Genomic DNA, 27,341 nt, shown 5'->3' on the forward strand with positions numbered 1-27,341 from the left:
TGAACACTCACTACCCACTTAAAGGGCAACATGGTATTGGTATGAAATATCATTCTAGTGACTTTTTAAAACCAAGAAGTTTAAAGCACTTTGTAGGCACAATTGCCTGGAATTAATAACTATTTTTGATATAAGTACATATCTGAACTAATCTTTTGGATTCATTCTTGAGCACACAGTATGCAAGGCAGCATGTGAACTATTGACTAGCAAATTCCGAGCACACAGCACAAAGGAGGGGTAGTGAGCCTCGGGCCGGTGGACTTTAACTGAACCAGACACAAAGGGACTCTACAATATCATAAAAAGATCAGAGCATCTGATCAGAATTTATGGAGGAAATGGAGGCTGGGGACAGCAGAAGGAAGTCATAATTAGATAATGTATTCATCCTACGCAGGGTGAGGCAACCCATTGTCCAAAACAATGGAAGACACTTGTAGGGGTAATGTATAGGTCTTTATGTGAAAGTCCTATAAGAATTGGCAACTTGCAACAAGAACCTTGAACTGGTTTCTAACTGGCCCCAAAAGAGAAGATAGCCTTAAGCTTTATACCTCTTGACTGCAAGAAGATTATGTACCTTATTATTTTATTAATTTTTATTTTTACTTGGGTTTTGAAGATAAAGGTACACACGTGACGTGTGTAAAACCCCTACTTGGGTTTTGAAGATAAAGGTACACACGGGACGTGTGTAAAACCCCTACTTGGGTTTTGAAGATAAAGGAGCGCAACTTGGGTTTGAAGATTTGTGGAAACGAAGTGAAAATATAACTACAATAGAAGATTTATTCTGCAGACTTTTGGTATCTTTTTCAGGGAACCATTGAGTATAATTTCCTTACCTTTCCCTTGTGGAACTAGAGTAATTAATTGTAATTACAACACATAGAAATTGATAAAAATAGTTATCTTAAATTGCACTTTTAACAAGCGTATGAAAAACCTCAGAGTTTGAACCTTGTTAAAAATTAACTAAGCTGCTTAACTCATATTGTCATATGAAGTGCTTATTTGAAAGTATACTTGTGTAATTTTTAGTAAACAATTGTAAACCAGCCTTAGCTTTGATATGTTATTAGAAAAATTGTAATTGAACACGTTTTGTTTTACATTTTAAAAATACATGTTGGTGTTTAATCATAATTATATTGCCTGTGAGCAGTAGACGCAGGGCCACTATCTGAGTAGTTGAGCTGAGGAAACTGTCAGCAGAGTGACATCATCACCTGTTAACAGATCTGCGCAACCTGCACTGAGATTGAGACAGAGGAGTTAATGCACTGTGTTAGAATAAGATGCTGACCCTATACTGAATGTTAGGAAAGCAATAGGGATTCCACTTGTACTGTAGTTTAAATGCATTATTAAGAAACGACATATATAGAAGCATATACATTCAAGGAATAAGTGTTTACTTGTGCTGCATTGATATGTATGTGAACTCATGATGATTTTCTAAGTTTTTCCTTTCTGTACCCTTATTATTATTATCTAATGAACTGCTACAATGTTTTAACCTACCTTGTTGTGGTTGAGGGTGTTTTGTGTGTTCATTGTAATTCCTCGATCTTATACACATCACTAAATAAAATGATTATGATGAGGTCTTAATTAACGTGAATGAATATTCAGATTATTTAACAGATAACTAATAGATTGTCTGTGTTTTAATATGGTAATGGTCATATAGTATTCATTCAAGATGATTAACGCATATTGATTTGAAGTATTGTAATTATTAAAATTAATTAATTGTTTCAATTAATTATTAAATAAACTAACGTGATCAGCCCCACAACTTCTATGGCCTCAACGGAGCTCTCAGAATCATGTCTAAAAATACAGAATGTAACCATTAGCATTTACCTCTCTAGTCTGCCCATAATTACAATGTTATTATGCATAGTTACAATGTACTTAACGTGTGCATGATATAAGTAAACAATTTTATCCAGTTAGGTTTAGGGTTAGGGTTATGGTTAGGGCAAGGGATAGGGGTAGGGATAAGGTTAGGATTAGGGTTGTTGCAAATAATCAAACTATGCATAATAACATTGTAATTATGTGTAAGTACACATGCATTTACTAAGCAGATACTATGTAAATACACAGTAATTAGAGACACTTAATGGACAGTGTTATCTTTTACTTGTGTGGTATTGCAAGACTACTTTTTATTCTGGACTTCAGTGCAGGATTAATTTAGAACCAGTGAGAAATGTATGCTAATTCTTGCTGAGTCCCCTATTTAAAACACACTTGAAAACAAGATTGGGAATAATGTGGATCCCAATAAACTTTTCAGCACTTCAGGTTGTGTGAGCAAGTTACAAATAAAGCCTATGTGATGAGACAAAGATTAACAAGAACAGGGATTTAATGTAATGGAAACCAAAACATTAGGACGTTTTATGAAGAAGAAAAAAAAAAAACTGTATGCAAAACAAAATAAAGTGCGAGGGAATTTAAATTTGCTGAAATTCAGACCCAGTAGGACTTTACTGAGGAACAATATACTGTCTGCTTCTTTATTCAAAGCTGCCTCTGTCCACTGCATCTGGCTTCTCACATGGCTAAACAACAGTCTCTAATACTCCTGTGTTCACATCATTTAAAATGGAAAAGCCATTTCAGCAAAATAATCCATTATCTTTGAATTGCATCCGGTGTAGTAAAAAACAATAAACAACAAAGCAATATGAGGGAGTCTTCCGAAACACATTGATAAATGCAGAGTCCCTTCTGCCTAATCTAGTGTCAGACCCTGACTGATTCTTAATAGTCTACTTATAGCCTTTTTATTGCTGCTGGACACAGGTCATGTAGGAGATGATCTATAGTTCTGTCTGCATCAGTAGTCGATATGGATACATTAACAAACATCTGATCTGAGAAACACAGCCACAGATGTGAGCATACGATGTGATGCACAGCAGCTTTCTCAGTGCAGAGAACTGATTTTCCAGGTCCAGGAATAAACTGAACCAAATAGCCTCCATGTACAGGATAAATAGAAGAAATACCATATAAAGTCATCTGATTTCTTCAAATCACCTTCTTAAGAACATGATACTTGGTCAGAAAGACAAATGTTTCTCTTAAACACTCAGTCATAAGATATATAGTTCTGTTTCACAGACCCAGATTATCACTAATCGTGGACTGCAGAAGGCTATTTTAGCTCAGGTAGTCCATGACTGGTACTAATCAGGTTCTGAGAAAACAGCCATTAGTGCTAAAAAATGTAGCAAAATCTTAGATAAGAGTTTTGACAAGGTGTCTTTATCATCTCATAAAAAATGTCAATGTTTGTGCAAGGCTTTTACTATTATTGTCTTTTCAGTACTTCTATATTAGCTAGTTTAAATGTAAGATATCCCACTTTCTTGAAAACAAATCATGTTTTATTAAGATGCTGTGTGAGATGCAGCTAAATGGAATCCCGGTAGAGTTCGCTCTGTTGGCTGAAAGCTGTTTTGTCGTAATTTATATTATTTATGGAATTTCTATTTATTTTCCACTTGAGCTGAACTGAAGGAAAATCAAATAGGCCAGCATCATGTAGTAAATATAGTCACATACTCTTGTCTTCAGAACCATGTTAATCAGAGTAAGTTTTTTTAAACTGGATTTATAGTTAGTGTGTGTGTGTGTGTGTGTGTGTGTGTGTGTGTGTGTGTGTGTGTGTGTGTGTGTGTGTGTGTGTGTGTGTGTGTGTGTGTATGTGTAAGATACATACCAGCACCAATACATAACAATTCCAAATTCCAGTTCCAGAAGAGGAGAAACGAAGGAAGTCACGTCTGGAGGAACAGAAGCCCATGGGAACCAGACAACCTTACCACTTTCTGACTGCTGAGAGGTGGATCAACTGTTTTATTATTATTATTATTATTATTATTATTATTATTATTATTATTATTATTATTATTATTATTATTATTAATACTGGAATCCATGCAAGGGGTGCAACAAGGCAATCTTTTTGCAGACATTCAATAGATTATTTATGTTGAAGGATTATTATTTGCTTGAAAATATAAAAAAAAGTTTGCTTTTTTTCATTGCTGGGACAGTAACTTTGTGCAAAGCTAGAAGCATTATTGTGCTGCCTGTCACACCAAGTAATTAACATGAAAAATAGTTGTCCACTTTGCTAATTTAAGCTCCTATACTACTGGAAATTGGTAATGTGACAGTTATATTGTGGGTGCATTATTGTGATAGACACTACAGTTGAGTAATTTTTAAAAAGCCAGCATTATTTCTGGTTTGCAGCTTGTTATTTAGGTCTTTGCACAGTTTAATGGATTGGGAATTGGAGAGCTTTGCAAGTGGTGTCTGAACTAATTAAAAAGGCTTGCAGGTTTTGCACAATGCAATTGGAAACCTGACCTCTTGTATTGCCATCCACATTCTGCTAACACATGCCACAGGTTCAACATAGGCAGTGCAGTGAGCGTTGACAGCGTTAGCTTCTAAAAGCTCTGTGACCTGACAGCACCAAAGTCTCTATAAAACCACTCAACCATTTCAGACTATAAATGTAAAAGCTTCTTGGGGGGGAAAAAAAAACCTGAAACCTCTACCACTCATTAAAGTGCTCCTGCAGTTTGATACTATCGAGCAGAAGCGATTAGTACAGAAATCAGATCTACAAATGGCTCAGCCTGCACCATGATCCTTCTCATTGATTAAGCTTCTGAAAGCCCAGTTTCTTTACTGCTCTGCTGCCAACATGTGCAATTCTTCTGCCATTGATGCTGTGTCATGACCAACATTGAAGCAGTTTAAATCTCTCTTGGAGATGTAGCTGGATATGTCTCCTTGTATTAATGTACAAGGCCAATAGGTTATCGGTTTCAGCCATGCCTTTTCAATGGTTGAAACTACATAAGACAGTTTAACCATATCGACAGTCTCTAAATTGTGGATGATCTTCCTATTGACACAAGTCAATCCCTTCAAGGTGGAAACCCTGCAAGGTTAGTATAGAGCTCAGGTGGCAGTGTGTTCATGTGATGTTAAATGCAGTTTATTACATGGCTTGTATCGGGTGGTTGCTAAATAGTAGTTAATTAATGATGTAAGAATGGGAGGCTGTGTGGTCCAGTGGTTAAAGAAAAGCGCTTGTAACCAGGAGGTCCCCGGTTCAAATCCCACCTCAGCCACTGACTCATTGTGTGACCCTGAACAAGTCACTTAACCTCCTTGTGCTTCGTCTTTCGTGTGAGATGTAGTTGTAAGTGACTCTGCAGCTGATGCATAATTCACACACCCTAGTCTTTGTAAGTCACCTTGGATAAAGGTGTCTGCTAAATAAGCAAATAATAATAAGAAGAAAACATGGGGGAAAAGGTACATGTGTAATTGTTTGAATGTTCTCTTTGACCATGATCCATTGGTAAGACTAGGAGGTAAAGGCATTGATTATTTTTTGATGCGATTAATATAGGCTTATAAACTTCATATCACTGTGGGGTTAACGAGGCTCTCGTTATTTTAGACTTCAGAAACCATGAAGTATTGACACAATGAATTAGGGAAGGGTTCTTTTCCACCACAGTGCTCTGTTTACCTAATTGCATTTGTGAATGATCACACTTGATGAGGGCATACAGTATGTAGTCAATGTGAAGCAGAGTTTCATTGAATTAAAAAAACAAGGAAAACTATTTGCATCTTATTAATCTGATATGAGTCACATTATAGTACAAACTGGTGGAACACAAATTCCAAGTGTAAAAGCAACAAAGTAGCAATGCATTCCAAACCGAGAGGACCTTGACAAGAGGTGTAGATGTAAAATAAACACAGTCACTTTATATTCCAAGCTCATGTATAAAGCTTGTATGAGGAACACAATTACTGAACATCTGACACGTCAAATCTGAACCAGCTTTAATGTCACTACAAAAAGATCCTGCTTTTTGCTGTGCATTTCATGTAGACATACATTATCTCAGTGTGCATCTCTGACACTGAACCAAAGAAAGCAGATGCTATATAAATGTTAGCTGAGACCAAAGCAATCATTTTCACTGTTTTATCATTCTGCGGATCTCCTGCAGGTTCTGAATTCATAGCTTTTTTTTTGTTTTTGTTTAAACAATTCCAGATTGCTTTTAGCATTGCAACATTAAAGCAACAAACAGGCCATTCAAATGAACTCAAGCACTGTTTCTGCAACTGCATGATTTTAAGGGATGCAAACAAATGAGTGATCTATTACCACTGGGGCCCAGCTGAAAGTGATCCGAGGCAGTCAGGTACATTTACATCAGCAGCCAACCTAGATCAAACCAGTCAGTGGATTTCAGGAGCCAGGTGACTGTATTTATAAATGGCAAACATAGATACATGTTACACTTGTAGGCAATCTTTGAACTTTGTACAATATCCCGGTTGCAGATTGGATTGCACACTGCATACGGAATAGGCAGCTGCCCCAGCTTGATTTTGATCAAAATGGGATTATGTTTTACAAGCTGTTTTTTCATATGAAAAAATGTGGCTCTTTATCCTGTCCTTTGCCTATTCAAACCTTTTAGAAATCGTACCTCATTCAGCCTTCCTTGTCAGGAATGTTACTGGTCTCGGCTGCTGACTATATCTCGAGAAATCACTGTAAAACATATTATTGCTAGCATGCATTTGTACTATAATTTGTTTGTTATTTGTACTGGATTGTACAAGGGTGCTTTAAACAGAACTGCACAGAATATATATGGTATTCATCCTCTATATTCTATAAGCACTTGTCATGAAATCCAGTGAGGGTACAGTTATTGATTAACATAGATGATCCACCCTGCCCTTTTCCCTGCCACACTTCCCCTTTTGGGGTACCCTCTTTGTAGGGTGCATACTTAGAATCTTGTAATCCACGTTAATACAGTTGCTTGTGTTGTTTTTTGTGAAATAGTTGATCTAATTTAGTTCTCTTAATTAGGAAAGAAGAAAATGTGTTTTTATTTTTTTTAATTTTTTTTATATGCCCCCACCCTGGGATCGTTGCCCTACTGATACACAATAGTACCCTGCCACCAGAACTTTCCCCTGCACTTCTTCAATCCTAGAGAGAACAGCAGCTGTTTTGCAGGAGACAATTGATGATCAGGTAATGATTAAACCCAGAGATCTCCGAGATTACTGATTGTAAACAAATCATTTATTATTGTGAGGGAGTATTTTTGAGTCACTAATTTGACTCCCAATAGCTGAGTATATCACAAACAAGCCAGATTACAAAAGACATACATCATGCATCAAGAGTTTTTACACACATCACATTTTATTATGTCAGAGAATGACCTTTGTCACAGGAAAGCTCAGCCTTATATTTGACCTTTCACAGAGACCTCCTAGCACTTACTGAGGTCTGGTACTACATGCTTGACAGACTGAGGGAAAAACAATGAGTACATCCAGTTGCTTGATGTCTGGAACCAGTGACTATATTGTATGAATATAGTTACCCTAACAAGTATTACATTCAATACAAGGTGCATAGAGAGGCCTGCAAACTAAGATGGCTTTGTCTGTGACATCTAAAATAGGAATGGAAGGAACAGGATATCAGTCAAATGGGTTATAGTTATAAAGACAGGGAACTGAAATGAAAATCAGGCAGTACATTGCTGAAAACGAAGATGGTTACGATTCAGACTTAACAAAGGTTTGGAGACACTTTACAGTAAACATCACATCATATAGCAGGAATAAGGCTGTTCATATTAATAAATATTAATAGTGTTGGAGAAGAAAATGTAAAAGCTGTGACTAACAGGCAATCTGGTATTTAGTAATAAAACTAATACCAACAAAACAGAGGGCTCAAGGCAATGGTGGTACATCTCGCTGTGGACTTTCTTCTGTCAGGAACTTAACAGAATTTTTAGTTTGCAGAAAACATTATAAAGGTCTGTAACAGGGAGAGACCTGGACTGGCCGTCTGACACATGCACGATGCTGCAGGAAGGGGGCGGCAGTCCCGTGGGGTCTACCTGCCAGTCATGGCGGTGACACGGAGAGGTGGGGAAGAGGGTCTCGTTTTGACTACCGAAGGACGGGAGGATAACAAACGTCCGGAAAGAAAAAATCAAAGAAAATAATTTTAAAGAAAGAGAGGGAAAAGTGGGGGATCGTTGGGCAGCCCCAGTATTGTTGTGCAGTGAGTTGGGTAGCGGCGACGGGGGAGATTTACGCTGCGAAGTGAAGCACATTTATTTTGTAGTTTTTCCTTACTGTGTTTTATTTTCCCTGTTTCTTTTTGCCTTCTTCGTTTTTTATAATTTGTGAGCACCTGCGAGTGCCGGACTGTAGCTGAGTACCCTGCCGTGGTATTCCCCGTTGGTTCTGGATACCATAGCTGGTAGCCAGACCACGGACCACAAGCGCCCTCTACGGGCTCAAAGAAATCAGTGCACCTCACCAGAATACAAAAGAAAATAATAAAACCGAGCACCTGTGTGGTGTTGTCAAACACAATTTCTGTCTCCCGTGTCAGTGAATACCCGCACCCTCCCACAAGGTCAAATAAAGGTAGTTTACAGTCTACAAACACATGATACATTATAAGCCCTCTATGGGGAACTGATGCAAAAGTCATGGTGACCCATGAAGTGCTACTTGGTATCGGTATGACATCACACATAATTTAAGGTATTCTTCAGCTTGTTTAGATACACTTTGCATATTATACTTTATTTCCAATCATAACATCCTGGTGACTTTTGAAACACAGATGTTAAAGCACTCCTGTGGTTTCAACAGGGCTCTCAAACATGTCTTCTGTACTCGTACAGCCAGTACATCATTAATAAAAAGATAAGACATTCTACCAAGGAGAGGAGGCCATGCAGCCCAGTAGCTGATTGTTCTCATAACTTTGTGTCTTAAAGGATCCAAGTGATTCTGCCTCAACAACATGACTAGGTAGTCCATCCTATACCTTCCCACTCTGTGCAAAGATGTGTCTCCTTCCCTCTGTCCTAAGTCTGTCTCCACTTTATTTCCAACTGTGTCCCCTCGTCTTGGTTTCCATACTGCACTTAAAGTAATGGTTCAGGTTAATCTGCCCCCCTCTGCAAAATAATCCGCCACTTGGATCCTTTAAGATTTGATAAAATATTGAGATGAATCAGCTACCAGGGACCAGACAAGCATAGTTGTGCCGAATGGCCATGCTCTTGTTCGTAAATGTTCTTATGTGTTTAATGTTATTACAGTATGTAAGTAAGAAATATAGAGCCACATTGAATAAATGTAGTATATCCAATATTCACTAGAGTGTAGTAATAAGTAGTGACACTTCTGTTTTATAATTAGCATTGGTTACATTGGTGCAGATTTAAATACAATAAAACTATATTACCCCCAAAGTAAGGTGTAAAACACAGCTATCCTCCCAGTCGAACAGTGTAACAGCATTAATGTACCTGTATTTTGCAATGAAAGTACTTTGTTTTGTTACCAGTACAGAGTATCTTCTATGCAATGCCAGTCAGCAGACTCTGATTACCACTAGTGGTTTTAACGTGTGTTATACAGTAAATCAAATTGTAGACTTCAGGGTTTCAAATAGTGTACGACCCAGTATTGTTGTCAGAAAGTCAGTAAAACTGGGGTTAGCTTTTTACACCCCTGCAAAATCAAGAGAGCCCTGGCAACCACCAGATCAGTGTACCAACAGGACAGGACAGTATCAAGACAAACAGGAATGGATGGCAAATACTAATGTGACTCCAGCGGCAGCAACAGCAGTGATTGGGTACTGTGAGGGGCTTCCTCTTCCATGTTCGGAGGCTTCACAACATTCTGCAATGGGGTGGAAGGCAGTGGGGTGGGGAAGGAGGAGAAATGCAAGGAGCAGTACAGCAGGCACACAGAAAATGGGAGGGAGTAGAATACGCAGAGTGTTCAAAAAAGCATGTTGGAATGGGCAGCAGATACGGGTTGAGGAAAGCAGAAACATGTAGGTTCAGTAGCAGGAGAAAACATTTGTATGCATAGAGGGAGTAATTTCACCACCGATATAAATATATGATTTGGAATTACAGGTGTATTTGAAGAATGGAGGAACACAATGGAACAGTGATGAAACGTATGAGAAAATAGGGAGCATTTTAATATGTAAGAGGAGACCATAAGAGTGTGAAGAGAATATGGTGATTATACAGAAGTTACAGATGAAGAAATGCAAAGGGAATTAGTTTTGAAGCAATACAGAAACAATTGGGCATAGTTAGAGAAATGCAGCATGGAGCAGATTCAGCAAGAAGTTGACAGAAGCAGCATTTGAGAAATGATGACATGTTAGAGGAGATGCAACAGAGCAGTGTGGGTTCATAAGCAATTGAGTACATAACAGAACCAGAAAGCAATCCAGTTGTTAAGGTGATTACAGTGTAGTGAGTGTATAAAGGAAAGTACATTCGTGTTTAAAGAGTTCAGAAGGAAGATAAAAGAAACCAAGGCCACAGTACAATCATAATAATCATAATAGTGAGGCCGTGTTTAAGAGGAGGGAAGGGTTTAGCAGCAGTACATTGCAGAAGTAAAAACCAGCAGATTGGTGTTGTGTGAAAATGCAATGCATTATGCATTTGGAAAGTATTGAAAGGGGGAATTGCAGTGACAGAATACATGGAAAAAGAAAGAGAAAGGGAGGACAATGGGAGAAGAGGGATGGAAAAAAATACATAAATGACAATTTATTAACATGGCAAGGTGACGTGTATTATACTAAAAAACAATCAACAAAACAACTACAGTAGCTGCATATATTGTATACACTGCATATACAGTCTTATCCCACTCTCGTGTCTGGAAGCGTCATGCAGAAGACACAGGGGCTATGGCATGATTCTGGATTTGTTTAAGGAATGACATGACACCACAGGCACAGCACAAGGGGTTACAGAGATAGACCTCATGAATGTCTCATTATACCAAAAGATATTGGGAGGGGTGTAGACCTGACGGCGCTTATGCACTTTGATGGGATATGTTTGTGGATGGAGATCGTCACTTTGTCACAACCTTTGACCTTCTAAATATGAGAGTGGGAAGAAGTTGAGTGCAGGTCACATTGTACTGTACATCAAAATGATGTACTGAATGCATAATATGCCACAGACAGACTGTTGATTTAATTATTTTATTTTGTTCTGAGAGTTGTCCAATAAGGTGTTACATTATTTTACCATTATGGTAAACTCTGATCCTATTTTACACCAAAAAAAGCAGCATTGTACTACACCAATATATATTTGGTAACACCAAAGGAGTTAAATGCTGTTGAAGCAATATGAGCGTCCATACTGATCAAATTATTATTCCTTATTAAGTAAGAGTTTGATTAAAATTGAAATAGCAACACTGGGGAAGGCATTTGCATAAATACAGTTTCTATTCTCCCCTATACTCCCTATTATAAAGTTTTAGCAAAGATTTTAATAGAAACAAAATGTGAGCATTTGTTTTTAAAGATTTGTGTTAAAATATTTGCTAAGCTTGTGGTAAATTATTATGTTTTGTTATTATTACTTTCACACAATATCAGTCATTGCATTTATAAAGTGCCTTTAACACTTTAGATTATTCTCGTTTTATTTATCTCATCCACTGAATCAAATCAATGAACCCACACAATACGCAGCCTGAGCTTTGCAATGTAAAAACACTGAACAGGTGCCACCTACCAGAAACATTGCAACAATAAACGTTGCCGTAGGGAAGTTGAATTGCTACCCCTGTTACTCTAGTTAATTCAAGATGGATATTGATGAAAAGCTGTGGTTCTGTTATGTTGTTTTGCAGAAAGATAACATACCTTAATTAAACTAATGTCTGAAAGATGGAGGCTCAGTTGTTCACCAAGACAGCCATTTATTAAATTGTATTTATGGATCACAGGGACATTTTTGGTGCAGAAACTGATTTTTGCTTCTTATAGAAAGCAGGTTTGGTCACCTTAACTAATTTGTACATACCGGTAAAACTGTTTCCCTAGCCTTGTTGAATATATACCAATCATTGCCCTTGAGATTTGCAAAAGGTGTCCCTGCTTTTCCAGTCTCTTTAGTATTAGCGACTATGAGAAAAGGTTATTTTAATGTGAACTGCAGCACACATTTTAAAGAACAGAAGATGACAATTCCAGCACAGGTGTTTCTCCGGGTGACCCACTTTAACAGCGGTTTATTAGTATTTTGCACACTGGGTTTCTATAAGCTTATTATTTTGATAACATTCCCTTACTACAGTATATCTCAATATTGTCTTATAAGATACAAGCATTCATTTGTTTTAACTTTTATTCTTAACCACAAATGTTTGTTTTATATAATTTACAAAACCAGCACCGCCACTTCAGTATCCACAAAATTCATTCTAGACAAGTTGACCCTGTCTGCATGACGAATGCCCAAGGAGCTGCACAGGTATATTTCATATACACGGTGTCCCTTACCTGTAATATCTGACTTCTGTGGCATGGTGAACTGGTAGACTGCTGGTTCTGAAGGACCCAGTTTGTTTAATGCAGTAATCTCGACTTCATATTCAGTGTTCCACTGTAACTGCTGCAGGATGATTTGGTCTTTGGCACCAATGACTGTCTTCTTTATCCACTGGTCATCTTTATCTTTCTGAAATTAATAAAGAAGACATTCTGTATGCATGTAGACAGTTCAGTTCTCTGAATGAGTTCTTATCCTGGCACTTAGGAGTGTACGAGGGTAAACAAATTAATTAACTTTTCAGATAGCGAGTCTTTTAAAGGTCAGAAGCATTGACATCATCATTTCATCCTCCATGCTCTCTAATACTGGGCTTCTCAAAGCTCAGAAATGCTCTTATTCTTCACATTCTCAACCATGGTTACCATAGAGCTGACTGGAACACCTATTCTTAGTATACCTTAATACTCCCACGCTCAGTCATGTGACCTTAGTGCTGAGGATGAAATACTCCCACTCTCAACCATGGAACACCTTAGTGCTGGGACTGAAATGCTCCTGTTCTTCACAATTTTAACCATCTATTTGAGCTGATACAGAAACTGGAACATTTGTTCTTTTTGTTTTAGCTTTTTTTTGTTTTTAAATCATGAGGCATTTGTATTCTCCACTTCCTCTGTCTTGCAATGTAATTCTCAATTCTTTTATATTTCATAGTTGGAATGTCCTTTGTTCATACATTGAAAAGCTGGGCCTTTTTTTAAAATCACCACTGAGACATTCCTCTTCTCCCTGAATTTGCTGGGCCTTTCAGGCTCAAACATTTACATTTTCTATAAAACCAGCTTTCCAAACCGATCGATCTTGCAGCTTCTTAGAATAACAGCAAGGAGGTGTTCCAATACCAGCAGTACTCTACAAATTCAAACTTGACCCAGAGACATTCCCGTTCATCTGAAAATCACATACATTTTGCAAAACTTAATCTGCACACGGTGCATGGATGGCACGTTTTAGTGCTGAACATTTCAATATTTACAAGTTGAAACCGGTAAGCAGTGTTCCCTCAGAGGAGCCACGGGTCTGTCTGTGGAGCTGCAGATAAGATTATTATTTTATTTCATTTTATTTTATTAAGGCCAGTAAAATGTCAATGAACGGCACTGAAGCAAGGAACGAAGCACCAGAGGATGAGATGCTCCTCCGTCAGATCCAATAGCATGTCATGTTTGAGAGACTTCATGAAATGGGGAAAAAAAGTTATTAGCTAAAAGGTCACAGCATGGTTCCCAGAGAGATGGAGTTTCTGTCCCTCTGATTACTCTATTTTGAGTACTGATAGCACTAACCTGCTGGGGCCTGGAAGTGAAAACAGTTTAAGGACAAGCAAGCTGCAGTTACATATATAACTCTCAATGGATGGGCCCAGAGCTGGGAAACAGACTAGGTTAGCTAATTGGTTGTATCTGGAAGGTATTCTAGCCCAGAAGATGCATTTGTTAGAACTGACCTCACATAAATGTTGGAGCTGAGATATTGAGAAGAAAAGGCTTGTAAGACAGCTTCAAGGTGCAGTGTGTTATTGAGGACCAGGTATCAAAGGAGATGGGTCTATAGTTTAGACCTGTCGACAAGGCACTCTCTCCCCCTCATACCAGTGCAAGATATTTCCGTTGTTCGTTTTAGTTCCATGTGATAACTTCATCAGTTTTCTTACTGTTCTTTCTGTGTATGGCCAAGAAGGATATCTGGTTATGGGTGTGTATTCTATATGGTGCCTGTGTGTGGAGAAGCCCTGGTTACTTACACTCCTGTACTTGACGATGTACTCCAGGATTGGTGCTCCACCATCGTCCTGCTTGGTGATGCTGAGCTGGAAGGCTTTCCCTCTTCCACTCTGGCCGTGCACTTTCGGGGGACTGGGCTCCCCTACAGGCAACATCAACAAACACAAATTAGCCTGCAGTTAATCCACTAATACTACCTGTTCTGTTTTTCTTTTGCACGCTAATATGCTTTTCTCACTTGCTCTCAACTGATTCCTGCCTGGTTTCGCTCCAGAGCACACAATCTACTTTTTATGTATTCACTCATATGGAAAAAATATTCCTGACACAAGCAGTACAGATTATGGTTTGTATTTTATTTTTTATTTGTAGTATTTTTACTCAAGATGAGTGGATCTTTTGATGTTGGATGTAATTCCTTTAACTACAAAAACATTCAGACTATGTCGACTTCATTATTATTATTATTATTATTATTATTATTATTATTATTATTATTATTATTATTATTATTATTATTATTGTGCCTGTATATTCAGTTTGCCACATTTTATATGAATGACGTTTGAAGTAATTTATTTCTGAAAATTTGTGAGAGGGTGATTGAAATTTGGACCTCAGTGCTGTGAAATAATGAAATGCATTGGAGCAATGGGGCCAGTGGAGCAAGTGATTGCTCCCAAATTAAAAAAAAAATGCTTTTGAAAATAGTATTTTAGAGCAAAGCTCTGAAAAGTGATGCAGTGCAAAATTAGTTCATGAGCAAAAGCATTGAACATCAGCCAGTACATGTATTTGTTTTTTTAGTTAATTAACTTTTTATAAGCTTAGCTTACACAGTATGTTGTGGCTCATTTATAATCCCCAGGCCCCCAGGACCTATGATTCTCATATCAGTGAAATGAGTTTGCATTGTTTTCAAAGCATTTTAACAGAACAGCACTTTCTGAGTTGAGTACTCTAATTTCATAAACATGTGAGAACATACCAATAATAAACAATGTGAAAAAGCTAGTTATTCACAGTCACCAATGAAATATAGTAAATCGTCCTATTACCCTGGTGTTGATTCAGTATTGGTGGTGGTGTTGATTTCATTCATTGAAATATGAGCCCTAAAAGAATAATAATGTGTGCCCCAGTGGTGCACCTTACTTACGGACTGGTAGCGTCTGGAAACTCTCTATTCTGCTGTACTCTCCCCGGCCTTTCCCGTTCACAGCTGCCACTCTGACATCGTAGGTGGTGTTGGGCTCCAGGTTAGTCAGCAGAACCATTGCTGTAACAAACACAAGCCACCACAGTGCATGTGAGCCTTCAGGGACCAAGCAGAACCATTGCTGTAACAAACACAAGCCACCACAGTGCATGGGAGCCCTCAGGGACCAAGCACAACCATTGCTGTAACAAACACAAGCCACCACAGTGCATGTGAACCCTCAGGGACCAAGCAGAACCATTGCTGTAACAAACACAAGCCACCACAGTGCATGTGAGCCCTCAGGGACCAAGCAGAACCATTGATGTAACAAACACAAGCCACCACAGTGCATGTGAGCCCTCAGGGACCAAGCAGAACCACTGCTGTAACAAACACAAGCCACCACAGTGCATGGGAGCCCTCAGGGACCAAGCAGAACCATTGATGTAACAAACACAAGCCACCACAGTGCATGGGAGCCCTCAGGGACCAAGCAGAACCATTGCTGTAACAAACACAAGCCACCACAGTGCATGGGAGCCCTCAGGGACCAAGCAGAACCATTGATGTAACAAACACAAGCCACCACAGTGCATGGGAGCCCTCAGGGACCAAGCAGAACCACTGCTGTAACAAACACAAGCCACCACAGTGCAGTCAGGGACCAAGCAGAACCATTGCTGTAACAAACACAAGCCACCACAGTGCATGGGAGCCCTCAGGGACCAAGCAGAACCATTGCTGTAACAAACACAAGCCACCACAGTGCATGGGAGCCCTCAGGGACCAAGCAGAACCATTGCTGTAACACACACAAGACATCACAGTGCATGTGAGCCTTCAGGGACCAAGAGGACCTCGTTCACAATGCACCACAACATATTGATAACAAAATGCCAAACGTTGTACGGTAGACTGTATTCTAATTTAGGCTTTGTTTTACTTCCTTGAAACATATTTTTTAAAAGTTTGAGCTCAGCATGATTCATAGCAATAATTAAAAGACCCTCAGGGGCTTTTAAGTCATCAATGTAAGTATAAAGGTAAGAGAGTGAGTCCAATTTTATTATTAAAGTCAAACACAATGCATCTTGTCAGCAGCAGCAATTAACTCACATTGCAATTGCCAGCAGGGACGTTGGCACAAGTGTTGAAGGTAAGACTAATAATCAAGTTTAACACAAACAGTCCTTGTGGGGAACTACCTAGAAGTATCTTCGATAACATATTAATATGAATCTTACTAAGCAAAACTTTTTTTAAAGTATCAAGGATATGATGAATATGATGATGATATGATGACTACACAACAATAATTGGAAACCAAATACCTTTAATGATATGTGTTTGATAAAATGATTTAATGGTGTGCATCCCAGTTTATCAGATATACAGAGCAAGTATATTACATTACACCCACTCTTTGTCTTATCAATTGTATTTAAGCAAATCAGGAGAAACACCCTAGACAGAAAACTGACGCAAGGTTCATGAGGTTAGGAAGAGAAGATTAGATGGTTTGGGATGCTAATTTGTGAAATGCAATCTGTTTGCTCAGTACTAGAACACGCACAGTAAATGCCATTACAGGCTTGCAGAAGCACTGTAGCGCACACCTCTGGTGAATGAGTATTTCTTATTTGGATTTGGTATTCCTTACAAAAGAAAAAAAAAAACCCTGATGGTTAGATAAACATACTGTACACTGTATCATTGGGGACATTACCAGTGATTAAAGCACATCTGTTACCTGTTTCCACTAGATATTTAAACACATTGACCTTTAAAAAAGGTTTGCCATGCTTGCAAATGTTACTTGTTTGTTTTTGTTTTATGCAAAGAGAAGGGGGTGGGGGGGTGGGGAGAGAGAGTTTCTGCATCCAGAAGCAGGGTACAGCACAGAGAGGAAGGTGTCTAGTAATTGCAACTTTTAAGAGCAAACAGATAACGAAATGCTGTTTCTTTACTGACTCTCCAGAAATCTCTTGTACATTTCTAGATTTTTAGTAAGAGACAGATAAAGAACCGATGTCACTAGAGCAAGAAACTGGGTATCAGTCCAAAGACTATTCATGGATTTCATTTGAATAGCCTCTCTTAAAAAATCCAATTGCAATGAATGAAACATTTGTGAAAATACACAGCACAGTCATAGACTTTCTGCAGACAGCCTCACTTAAAGTTTGTACAGAGATTTTTCTTTTACCAACTAACAGTTGATACAGTTTTAGACAGAAATCAACACTGCACACCACCTGGCCCGTTGATGGTGCTCCAGTACCAGGGTTACAGAACTGTATTCATAGGAGATGAATAATAGCACCTAGCAAGTAAAACTCATCCGGCATCTTTCTGAGAGGCCAGCTAGCCTCTTCTTACAGAAAAGACACCATTAATGAATGATTGCTTTCACATGTCATTATATTTACACTGAAGCTGAGATATTACCTTTCTATTATTGCTTACTTAGATTAATAAACTGATTTATGGTATTTTGATATAACTTTTTTATTTTTGTACTGTATTTTATTTACACATTTTTGATAACATTCATAAAAGATATAACAGTGTTGCATGTTTTATTGTGCAATTGTTTCCTTTGCGATCTTGACCTAGTTTGGGAGAAGTTTGTAACTAAGAGAGAGTTAAACCATTACACATGGTAATTAATTAATCAGCTTTAATTGGGTATCTAAACACTAATTCTCCCTACAAAGTCTTTTTTATTATTATTATTCTGTTGTACTTAAAAAATATATCCCTAATAACCAGCACTAATGTGTTGCCTCAATAAGACAGAATAGCAAAACATACAGACATCCGGTCTCAGATCAAATAGATCCAGCAGCAAACAGACAGGAAGAACTCACTGGAATTTACAAAATGTCTGTACCCCATGAGCATTTGTAATGTTTATTACATACTCTGTGAAATTGCTTCCGTGCTTGAGTTCAGTGTAGTGGATTTGAAAGAGCTACACAAGGCTATCATTTCACTAATGGATATATAATAAATTATGCTGAAGACTTATTGATAAACTGAAAAAAAAAACAATTTAGCTCTGACATTATACATTGAAGGTTTGGTATTTTTTTTATTTATTGATGGTTATTTTTACCCTTGAAAGTTAGAGCTCTGTTTTCATGCTCCTTGGGGAGGAATGTATGAGGGTAAGGGGGAGGTGGTGTTTCACAAACAGGTGTAGCACAGTAGGCTACCAAGGCAATCAAACTCTTACTGACAGCACTATTCTAGCTAGTGCTGACAGCACTGTTTCTAAGAAACTCTTTACCATGCTGGGGAGGAGAAGAGTGGGTATTATGAAAAACTTTGAGCATGCAAAGGAAACAGACATGTATTATCTGGAGTAAAAGTGGCTATCAAACCGGGGTCATGCCTGTTGTTTTAAACTCCCCTGCAGGTTTCTCTTTCACCTCCCTCCGAATCTGGTAATGAAACACTTTCTATGTGAACTTATAATTAACTAAGATGCCCTGTCAGACATGGCAAGCCAAATTATCATTTAGAGATATCTCAAGTTGCATTTTAAGATATCTGGAATTAATTTTAAGATATCTTTAACCACTTCAACACCATGACGTACGCATGTAAGTCAAATGAAAACCCACTTATAGTACCATGCCATACCTGCCATACAGTACCATGCCATACACTTGCGTACAGTGTGCTTGCTTATACTATGAAACATACTACTCTAATTTTTATTTGTTCATTTGTCTGACGCCTTTATCCAAGATGATTTACAGGGTTTACTAGAGGTTTTTTAAGAGTTTAGGGGTTTCCTGAAGGGGATGTGATCGGCCAATAAGAGATCTGCTTTTCCCCCGCATAAGTCTAAAACAACGACCAGACGCTAGAAAAAAAACAGTTGAGGGTATTTTCCATTTCAGTTGAAGGTCTTGAGTGAGTTTAACCAATAGGCAAGTCGAAGAATGTCCTTTTTTTGCGACGACTCTGCTACCCCAGTCCATTTTGTAAATGATTTCCTGTGAAAATGCTCAATGTTTTGAATGGATTGAACATGAAGTTATTTCGAGATATCTCTAATGAACAGAAAGTTATTTTTAGATATCTTAAATTGAATTTCAGATATCTTTTAATTATTTCATTTAAAGATCCATTTAGAAATATCTGTAAATCAATTTATGATATCTCTAAATGATAATTTGGCTTGCCATAGAAAACACCCCAGGAAACTCTTGAGAGCAATGTACAATCTTCATTTCATTTGTTTTAGGTACAGCCCTCCCCACAGGTTTTTTTTAATCTAGTGTCTTTCAGGTTCAGTGGTCTTCCTAGTGGATAGTCTAGTTACAGCAGTAGACCCAAACTGGGCACTATATCAACCACATGAACTAGCACTTGCATTCCTTTGTTAACTTCCCATCCCCTTTGACCTGCAACTTAATCAGCTGTTACCACATCGCTCCCAGCACTCAAACGTTGTTGTGCTGTGCTTAATATAGCTGCATCATGTTGTTGCGATGTAATTAGAAAAACAACACCCTAAAAGCTACCTCATTAACACGATGTTTGACTAAATACTCCTTTGTTCGCTGTTATGAATGTAAGGATGCCCTGTCCCGTGAAGTTTACTCAAACACATTCACTAGCCCTTGGGAAGGATCTCAGCCAAACTTTTAAAACAACATTTTCTACACATTTAAAATTCTTGTTTGAATATGGTGTTGATACTGTACATCTCTACCCAGTCCCTCTGATCACAAGATGCTAATGTGTTACTAATACTAAGCTTCTGAATGTATTCAGTAGGTGCAAAGGCTTTAAGCCACTATGCACTATAATGTAATGCTGTTGAAGCTGACACCCTGGGATCCTTCAAGAAGCTGCTTGAGGAGATTCTGGGATCAATAAGCTACTAACAACCAAACGAGCAAGATGGGACAAACGGCCTCCTCTCGTTTGTAAACTTTCTTATGTTCTTCTTATGTTCTTATACTGCATCTGTGGCCTAGATAATGTGAATATTGAATGACAGGGTACTTTAAACTTAAACGGTACATGAATGAATATTTCAATATTAAAAAGCATAGTGAAATGTCAAACATAACTAGGTTTGCTACTATTCAATTTTTATTTTTTTGTCAAATTGACGATTAATTTCGATGTTTATTTTAGAAAGAATTTACCAGGTTTTTTTTTTTAATCTTTATTTTCCAATTCAAGCAAAGCATGAGTGAAATCGACCTTTATGCTTTAAAAAAAAAACAGCCTTTGTATGCCATTGAGAACCGTCTCATTTAGAGAAACCCTTTTATCATATTCAACATGCAACAAAACCATGGTTACTAACATCCTAATTGAAATAACGTTTTGTCACAGCAGAGCTATACCTTGTAAAGATCCTACACAAATTAAAAAATTGTCTCAAATAAACCATAGAAAACACAACATATAAAAGTGTATTACACCGACTTTGATAGCAAAAATGTATGAGTAAAAAATATGCACAGAACAAAACATTACATAGTTGAACAGAACTAACTCTGAGTCTGAGCTCCTGCTTCAGCACAGCTGGAGAAAGTCACTGGAAGGGAAGGCAAGGCAGACAGGCCCGCTTCGAGACTTCAGCCGTCGGTCAGGGTATTGTGCACAATATTCATTAAGTGTTTTCCTCTTGAACCCCATTTTCAAATCAAACTAGTAACTGTCACCGTATACCTATAGCAAAGGCTTACCTACACCTTTACCTGCTAATTTCAAAATAGGTGCTTTGAATGACAAATGCTGTAGCTGGCAAGTGAAAGTGCACAGTCAATGCAGGTCTTGATGACTGACAGTCATTTAAATGAATGAAAGCATTCTAGCGCTGCTTCAGTCAATGAGATCTGTAAGAACAGGGTGAAATGACTGACAGTGAAACTACAGTACTAACGGACCACTGAGATGATTGACAGCGACCCCTAGCCATTCAGAGCGGAACGGAGACAGGACAGACAGTAAGTATAAAAACTACACAAACTAGAGATGATTTCTAAATGATTATTTTTGGTCAGAAAATAAAAAAATAGCGAGTGATTTACCAACGTTTATCTTATATAAATTGATTTCAGTCAAACTCATATTTTTTGTGAATTCGACGTTTTAACAAGCTTTACTGATTAATATCGAAAAGTAGCAAGCCCAATCATAACCATGCATAGTAAAAACAGGAATAATCATGAAAAAAGTGCATAGTGGTAAGTTTAGAAAGCAGCAGAAAGGCACGATAAAACATAATGAATCATGATATAGTAAAAGCTGGTAAGCATTGGAAAGCATGGTACCCACTACAACCAAATATCTAAAAATGGATATGAGTAGAATGCATGCCTTTCCTGTTTTACAGAGTAATTCTGGATGTTGCCTGCATGTAGAGTTACAAAGTACCTCCTCTCCAAGTTGTAATCATTAAATAAGGTGGTTTATAATGTGAACAGTTTTAACAAGAGTCAATAATTCTACACCTGTAAAAATGCAGTTTTGAACAACCACTTATACACAAACACCACTGCGATATAGCATTACTTTAGTCAATATCACTTGACTTCAAAGCAAAGTGCTCATACATATTCATAGCAGGCAGTTTAGCATTAATCGACTATTGCTTGCCAATTGCCAATTGGCCTTCCTTTCATACACGGACAAGACTATTTAGCAATGCATCAGATTAACCCTAAAGAGCTGCATGATGTAGCATACATATAAGTACTGTAGTGTATTGTGCCAATACATATGCACTGTTGGAAGTTGTCCTGCCGCCTGTGGTGTTTCACGTAAAAGTGAAAAATAAAATGTCAAGACCTGTTACAGGTATTTCTATTTTCCTGAATCAGCACCACTTCTCAGCTTGGGTTAGTTCAAAACCAGGGCTGCCTAACTGCTGGAATTACAGGAACTATATGTTTAGTAAACATGAAAGCATTGCATGTTGAGGGTGGGCACATGTTAACTTGATCGATCCATTGCGGTTTTCACAAAGTGAAATGCAGCACAAAAACATTCTGACCTGTCACCTTTAATTAGGCCATCCATCTCCCTGTTCATCTGTAGAGGTTTAGCTTCAATCTGTATCATCCTCCCTAACTTCATTAGTAACTAGAAGCATTTGTATGTAAAACACAGTGCAATAACTTTACATTATCATCAGATCATCAAAATAAAACATTAAATACATTGACATTACTCTTTCTTTCAGGTTGTGTATGGAACCCAGCTTGCCTATCCTTGGCTGTGGGAGATAATGTTGATCTCCCTCTGTATGGACTTACTCAGAATCCCGTGGGATCGCACTACTCTCCAGTCTTCGGAGACGCTCTCCTTGAAGTCCACCTGGTAGTAGCTGATGGGGACCCCACCATGCGAATCTGGCTTTGTGAAGGAGATTGTCGCCATTGCCTGGGACACTGAGCTCAGCCTCACAGCATAGGGGTTTGAGGGCACGTCTGCAAAGGAAACACAACGTTTTACACAACATGAGAGTATAAGAACATTTACCAACCAGAAGAGGTCATTCGTCCTATTTAAGCTCATCCGGTTCCTTGTAGCTGATTGATCTCAGAACTTTGTCAAGCTGGGTCTTAAAGGATCTAAGCGATTCTTCCTCAACAACATGACTAGGTAGCCCATTCCATACTCTCACCAGTAATATATTTCAGAACAACGTTGCCACATCTGTCTGTCTGATACATTTTTTGGTAACACTTTACATTGTATTGCTAATCACTGTGTGTTTACGTAGTAGCTACTTAGTAAATACATGTATACTTACACATGATTACAATGTCATTATACACAGTTACAATGTACTTAATGTGTACTTTTTCTGCATTATATAACTCTAACCTTAACTCTAAATATAACTCTAACCCCACTAACCCGAACTCTAAACCTAACCCTAACCCTTTTCTGATATGATTGTGTACTAACATATATCGTGCAAAAAGATGTGCACATTAAGTACATTGTATCTTTGCATAATAACATTGCAAGTATGTGTAAGTACATATGTATTTACTATGTAACTACTATCTAAATACACAGTAACCAGAGACACAATGTAAAGTGTTACCCATTTGTACTCAATAATTAATACTGAATGCAGTCTCACATCTGTGGACAGGAAACCATTAGTATCAGCAGCATTACTGCCCAGGCACACAGAGCGAAGGGGAGGATCTGGACAGTCCATTAGGAACACAGTACATCAGGCACATGAGGATGTGGATGCACCACTGATTGACAGTAACTTCCATACAGTAACTGTATCTAGGAATCCAGGACCATCCCACCACACATCTTTAACGGACTGCCAACATCCTGTGGATACAACTATGATCTGTCTACATGCAAACGATGCCTCTTGACATATACACAATAATACAAATACAGAATACAGGTAGTGAGCAAGTGTGCTGTAGATCCCTAAATGGTAAGCCCCAGCACATGACACAAGACTCAATATTCCTTCTTGACATTGACTTGGATTTTAATATCCACAAAGCTCACTGCAATGGACCTCTGCTCATGAAGGAATCGCATGACATGCCCACCTTTACTCCTTGCTTGGGATGCTGGAATAATACACTTGTCAACACCATCCCCAATGCATAATCAAAATCAGCTCAGGAAACATTTACCAAATGTGGTCCTGGATAGATTCTTACATTAGGAAATACTCTGAATTAAGTGGAGACAGGTTCAGGTAGGTGACACTTCTTCACAGAATGCTGAGGGGATGGAATGAGTTACCTAGTCATGTTGTTGAGGCAGAACCATTGGGATTCTTTTAAGACCTGTCTTGAAAAAGGTTTGGGTTTATTCAGCTTGTAGAAACTATACGAGCATTGATTGGCTGAATGGCCACATCTTGTTCATAAATGTACTTATGTTGTTATGTTTTTAGGATTCTGTTTGAAGTAAATTGGTTCTGAAGAAATAATAAAGCATACCCCTTGGAGTATTCATCATTATTAAGTTCTTTGTTTCAGAGTAACAAGGTTGGTGAGTAATTTAAAAGTTTCGAAAGAAGAAGAACAAGGCGAAAGTGACATTTGTCTGGAGCACTATATATTTCAGAATGAGATTATATTACAGTACTGGTAGTACAGCAGTGCTGGTAATTTAAATATATGTACGGTGTTATAGTTACACATAATGTCTTTAAAATGCTCTTGACAAAGCATCACATGCACACAGATATTATAAAGTAAAAGATTGATGAAAACAAATATTGTATATTACCGTGAATATTCACGATATCTGTGGGAATATCTAACATCTTTCAACTGAAAGTTATTGTCAAGCCCCGACTTCATGGATGTGTAAAGACATACAAGAAGTGATTTATTTACGTACAGATGTAGATGTACTTTAGGCTTGTCACACCTACACAAAAAAGTGACAGCACTGACGCGTCGTGAGTGTTTGTTATTTATCATCAACCTTCTCAATTCCCGCTATTCAAACAAACATCTTCTTTTATCAGTTTCAGGTCTTGGGGGCTTAAGAAATCAAAGTAACATCTCCATAGCTCCTACAGAGTTCATTTCTTTAAAACGTGAAATAAACTAAGGAGAAACACTAGTGCCTTTAGGCAAATTCCATTTTGTTGAGATATAAAGGCTCAGCACTCCAATGTATTTTTTAAAAAGATATAATTTTAAGATTCACATTTGTTAAGGCTCACTAAGTAGCTTGGGAGCACAGACTCCAGTGGTGTGTTTAGGAAGGATTGTTTTGAGGCACCCACTTAGTTTATCTAATCTCTGGTTAAACTGCTTCTGTCAAATAAAGAAAAGAGGATGGTTGAGATGGTCAAAGTGAAGCAACGAGAGAGGAAAGGTGTGGAATAGCTGAGGCCTCTGTTAGATTTAATCACAACATCTTCAATGAATAAAAGTGCCTGTTGTCATTGCTTTGTCCAGTCCGTTCTCCTTACAATTCCACCCACTCGTTGTTGCAATATGCATGAAGCATGTGTGTACTGACAAGCCGGTTGAAGTCAGGTGCAATTACCAGAGTGAGAATGTTTTATTTCAGTTTGTGAGAATACAGTACGTAAATATGCAACCGAGAAGGATCGACCCTCATGTAAATATCTTTAAATCACAACTGTCATAACTGGATACCAAATGGATACATTGAGGGTTATATTTGAGATTGCAGTAATGCGATTTCTACCTGACATAGCAGAAGATTGTGGAGTATCTGATACATGCAGGCGATTTTTCAGTCTTGCTAACACAATTCACTGTGTTATTGTATTTAGGTTACTTTACAGTGTGAAACCCTTAGAGTTTAGCAGTCTGCCATTGTCAACATGCACCTTTATTTTCATGCATTGTTGCTCTGTTATCAAGATGTATTGCCACAAAACATCTATTATATACAACCTCTACTATATTTGTTTACTGACATGGCAATATTAATTTATTGGAGTTTAAAAATAAATAATATATGCTTCCACATGACTGGCTTGGATTTCATATCAACCCCAGGAACTGTATAATTTCTCCAGGGTAGTCATTGTTCTAGAGTTATGATGGCAATTTTTTTTTTCATAAACATACAGAGTTTCCAATTAGAACCGGTCCCTGAACTCTGTCTAATTGGCTCTTAGAGGACCCCAATGATTCAGCAGCAACGATGTGGCTTGGTAACCTTTTCTGTCTTTACTCAATGTTCAGCTGTGTGCTCTGTGTCATTTATTTATATTATACTGAGCACATGAATGCACACTTACTCCTACCAGTGATACTAAGCAATTAAATAAAACATAGGCATATATCTCCCGAGTACTTTTGGAAACATTTTGCTTGTTTGACAGAATGTAATAGGGATATTAATAGCATAATAAGCTGGAGTAAATACTGAAATATGATTTAATTTTAAGATAATATTTAGCAGATTTGCTATTCCTTGTATTGGCTTGAGCTTCTAATCCAAAGGTATCCTTATGTATATAGCATGTATCCATATTGAAATACATTTTAATTATAATTGTATATATTGGTCTTAAAATGCATTGTATGTTATTATTTTAAATACAAATGATGCAACATGTATTCATATTTTGAAATGTGTAAAATATTATTGCATTAGTGTCATAGGATCTTAAAGAGAGATTTTTAGGTTGTGCCTTCTGATTTTCTGTCTAATATTATAAACCTAATTGAATGTATGACATTTAGGATGCAGCATTACCATCATAAACTCACATGTAAAGACTGCTACTAAAAAGACCAACCTGCATCCCTGTGTTTAGGTTCTAATGCATGTATCTGTCATGACAACATTAGAAACTCAGCACAATTCAGTTGCTGGGGTTTGGATTACAAAGTCCAACATAACATGCTGGTAGAAAACATTTTAATAATAATGTGCTAACTGCTTTAACCCTTTGTGGTCCTATGTCGGACAGGGTCCAACATCATCAAAAAGACGTAAAACACAGGTCTCTAGTTGTTTTTTCTGCGGTAAAAGCTGAGTAGAAAAGCCAGTAGAAGCCGAAAAAAAAAGAAAAAAGGGGGGGTGCGTATCTGAGCAATACAGATAGCCCCGGCACCACATAGATAACACAGACATAAACCAACAAGATAGCTGCTTCTGCATCCAGTGCTCAAAGAATATCACAGACATTTTCAGAGCTTTTTGAGATGTTATAGTAATAAAATAATGACTTGGATCGCATTATTGAGGAGCTTGGTGATGATTTATCTGTATGTACGACTATGAAGAGGTATGTGAAAAATACAGCGAACAAGGGGTGGGGCAGGGCTGGAGATGCAGTACTGAGTGTCCTGTCGATATGCAGTACCTTTTAAACCTGTTTTACTGTGAAAGAAAAACTTTTAAACAGCG

At 37.9% G+C, this 27,341-nt stretch overlaps 1 protein-coding gene across 4 annotated transcripts in view; it reads right to left on the reverse strand.

Moving 5' to 3' along the window:
- The window catches only part of LOC117405817 (neural cell adhesion molecule 2-like), a 272,867-nt gene that overhangs the window by 15,031 nt on the left and 230,495 nt on the right, over positions 1-27,341 (reverse strand). For 3 of the 4 annotated variants that reach the window (XM_059030327.1, XM_059030325.1, XM_059030326.1), the window contains 4 exons: positions 22,751-22,924; positions 15,417-15,536; positions 14,278-14,399; positions 12,482-12,659 (listed from right to left, as the gene is read on the reverse strand). In XM_059030327.1, the coding sequence (XP_058886310.1) occupies positions 12,482-12,659; positions 14,278-14,399; positions 15,417-15,536; positions 22,751-22,924 (594 nt within the window). Of the gene's footprint in view, positions 1-7,281; positions 9,826-12,481; positions 12,660-14,277; positions 14,400-15,416; positions 15,537-22,750; positions 22,925-27,341 lie in introns of those variants that run through there. The other variant, XM_059030328.1, reaches the window with a different exon arrangement.

Source organism: Acipenser ruthenus, chromosome 9 (assembly GCF_902713425.1).
Source record: "Acipenser ruthenus chromosome 9, fAciRut3.2 maternal haplotype, whole genome shotgun sequence".
NCBI classification, from domain to species: Eukaryota; Metazoa; Chordata; class Actinopteri; order Acipenseriformes; family Acipenseridae; genus Acipenser; species Acipenser ruthenus.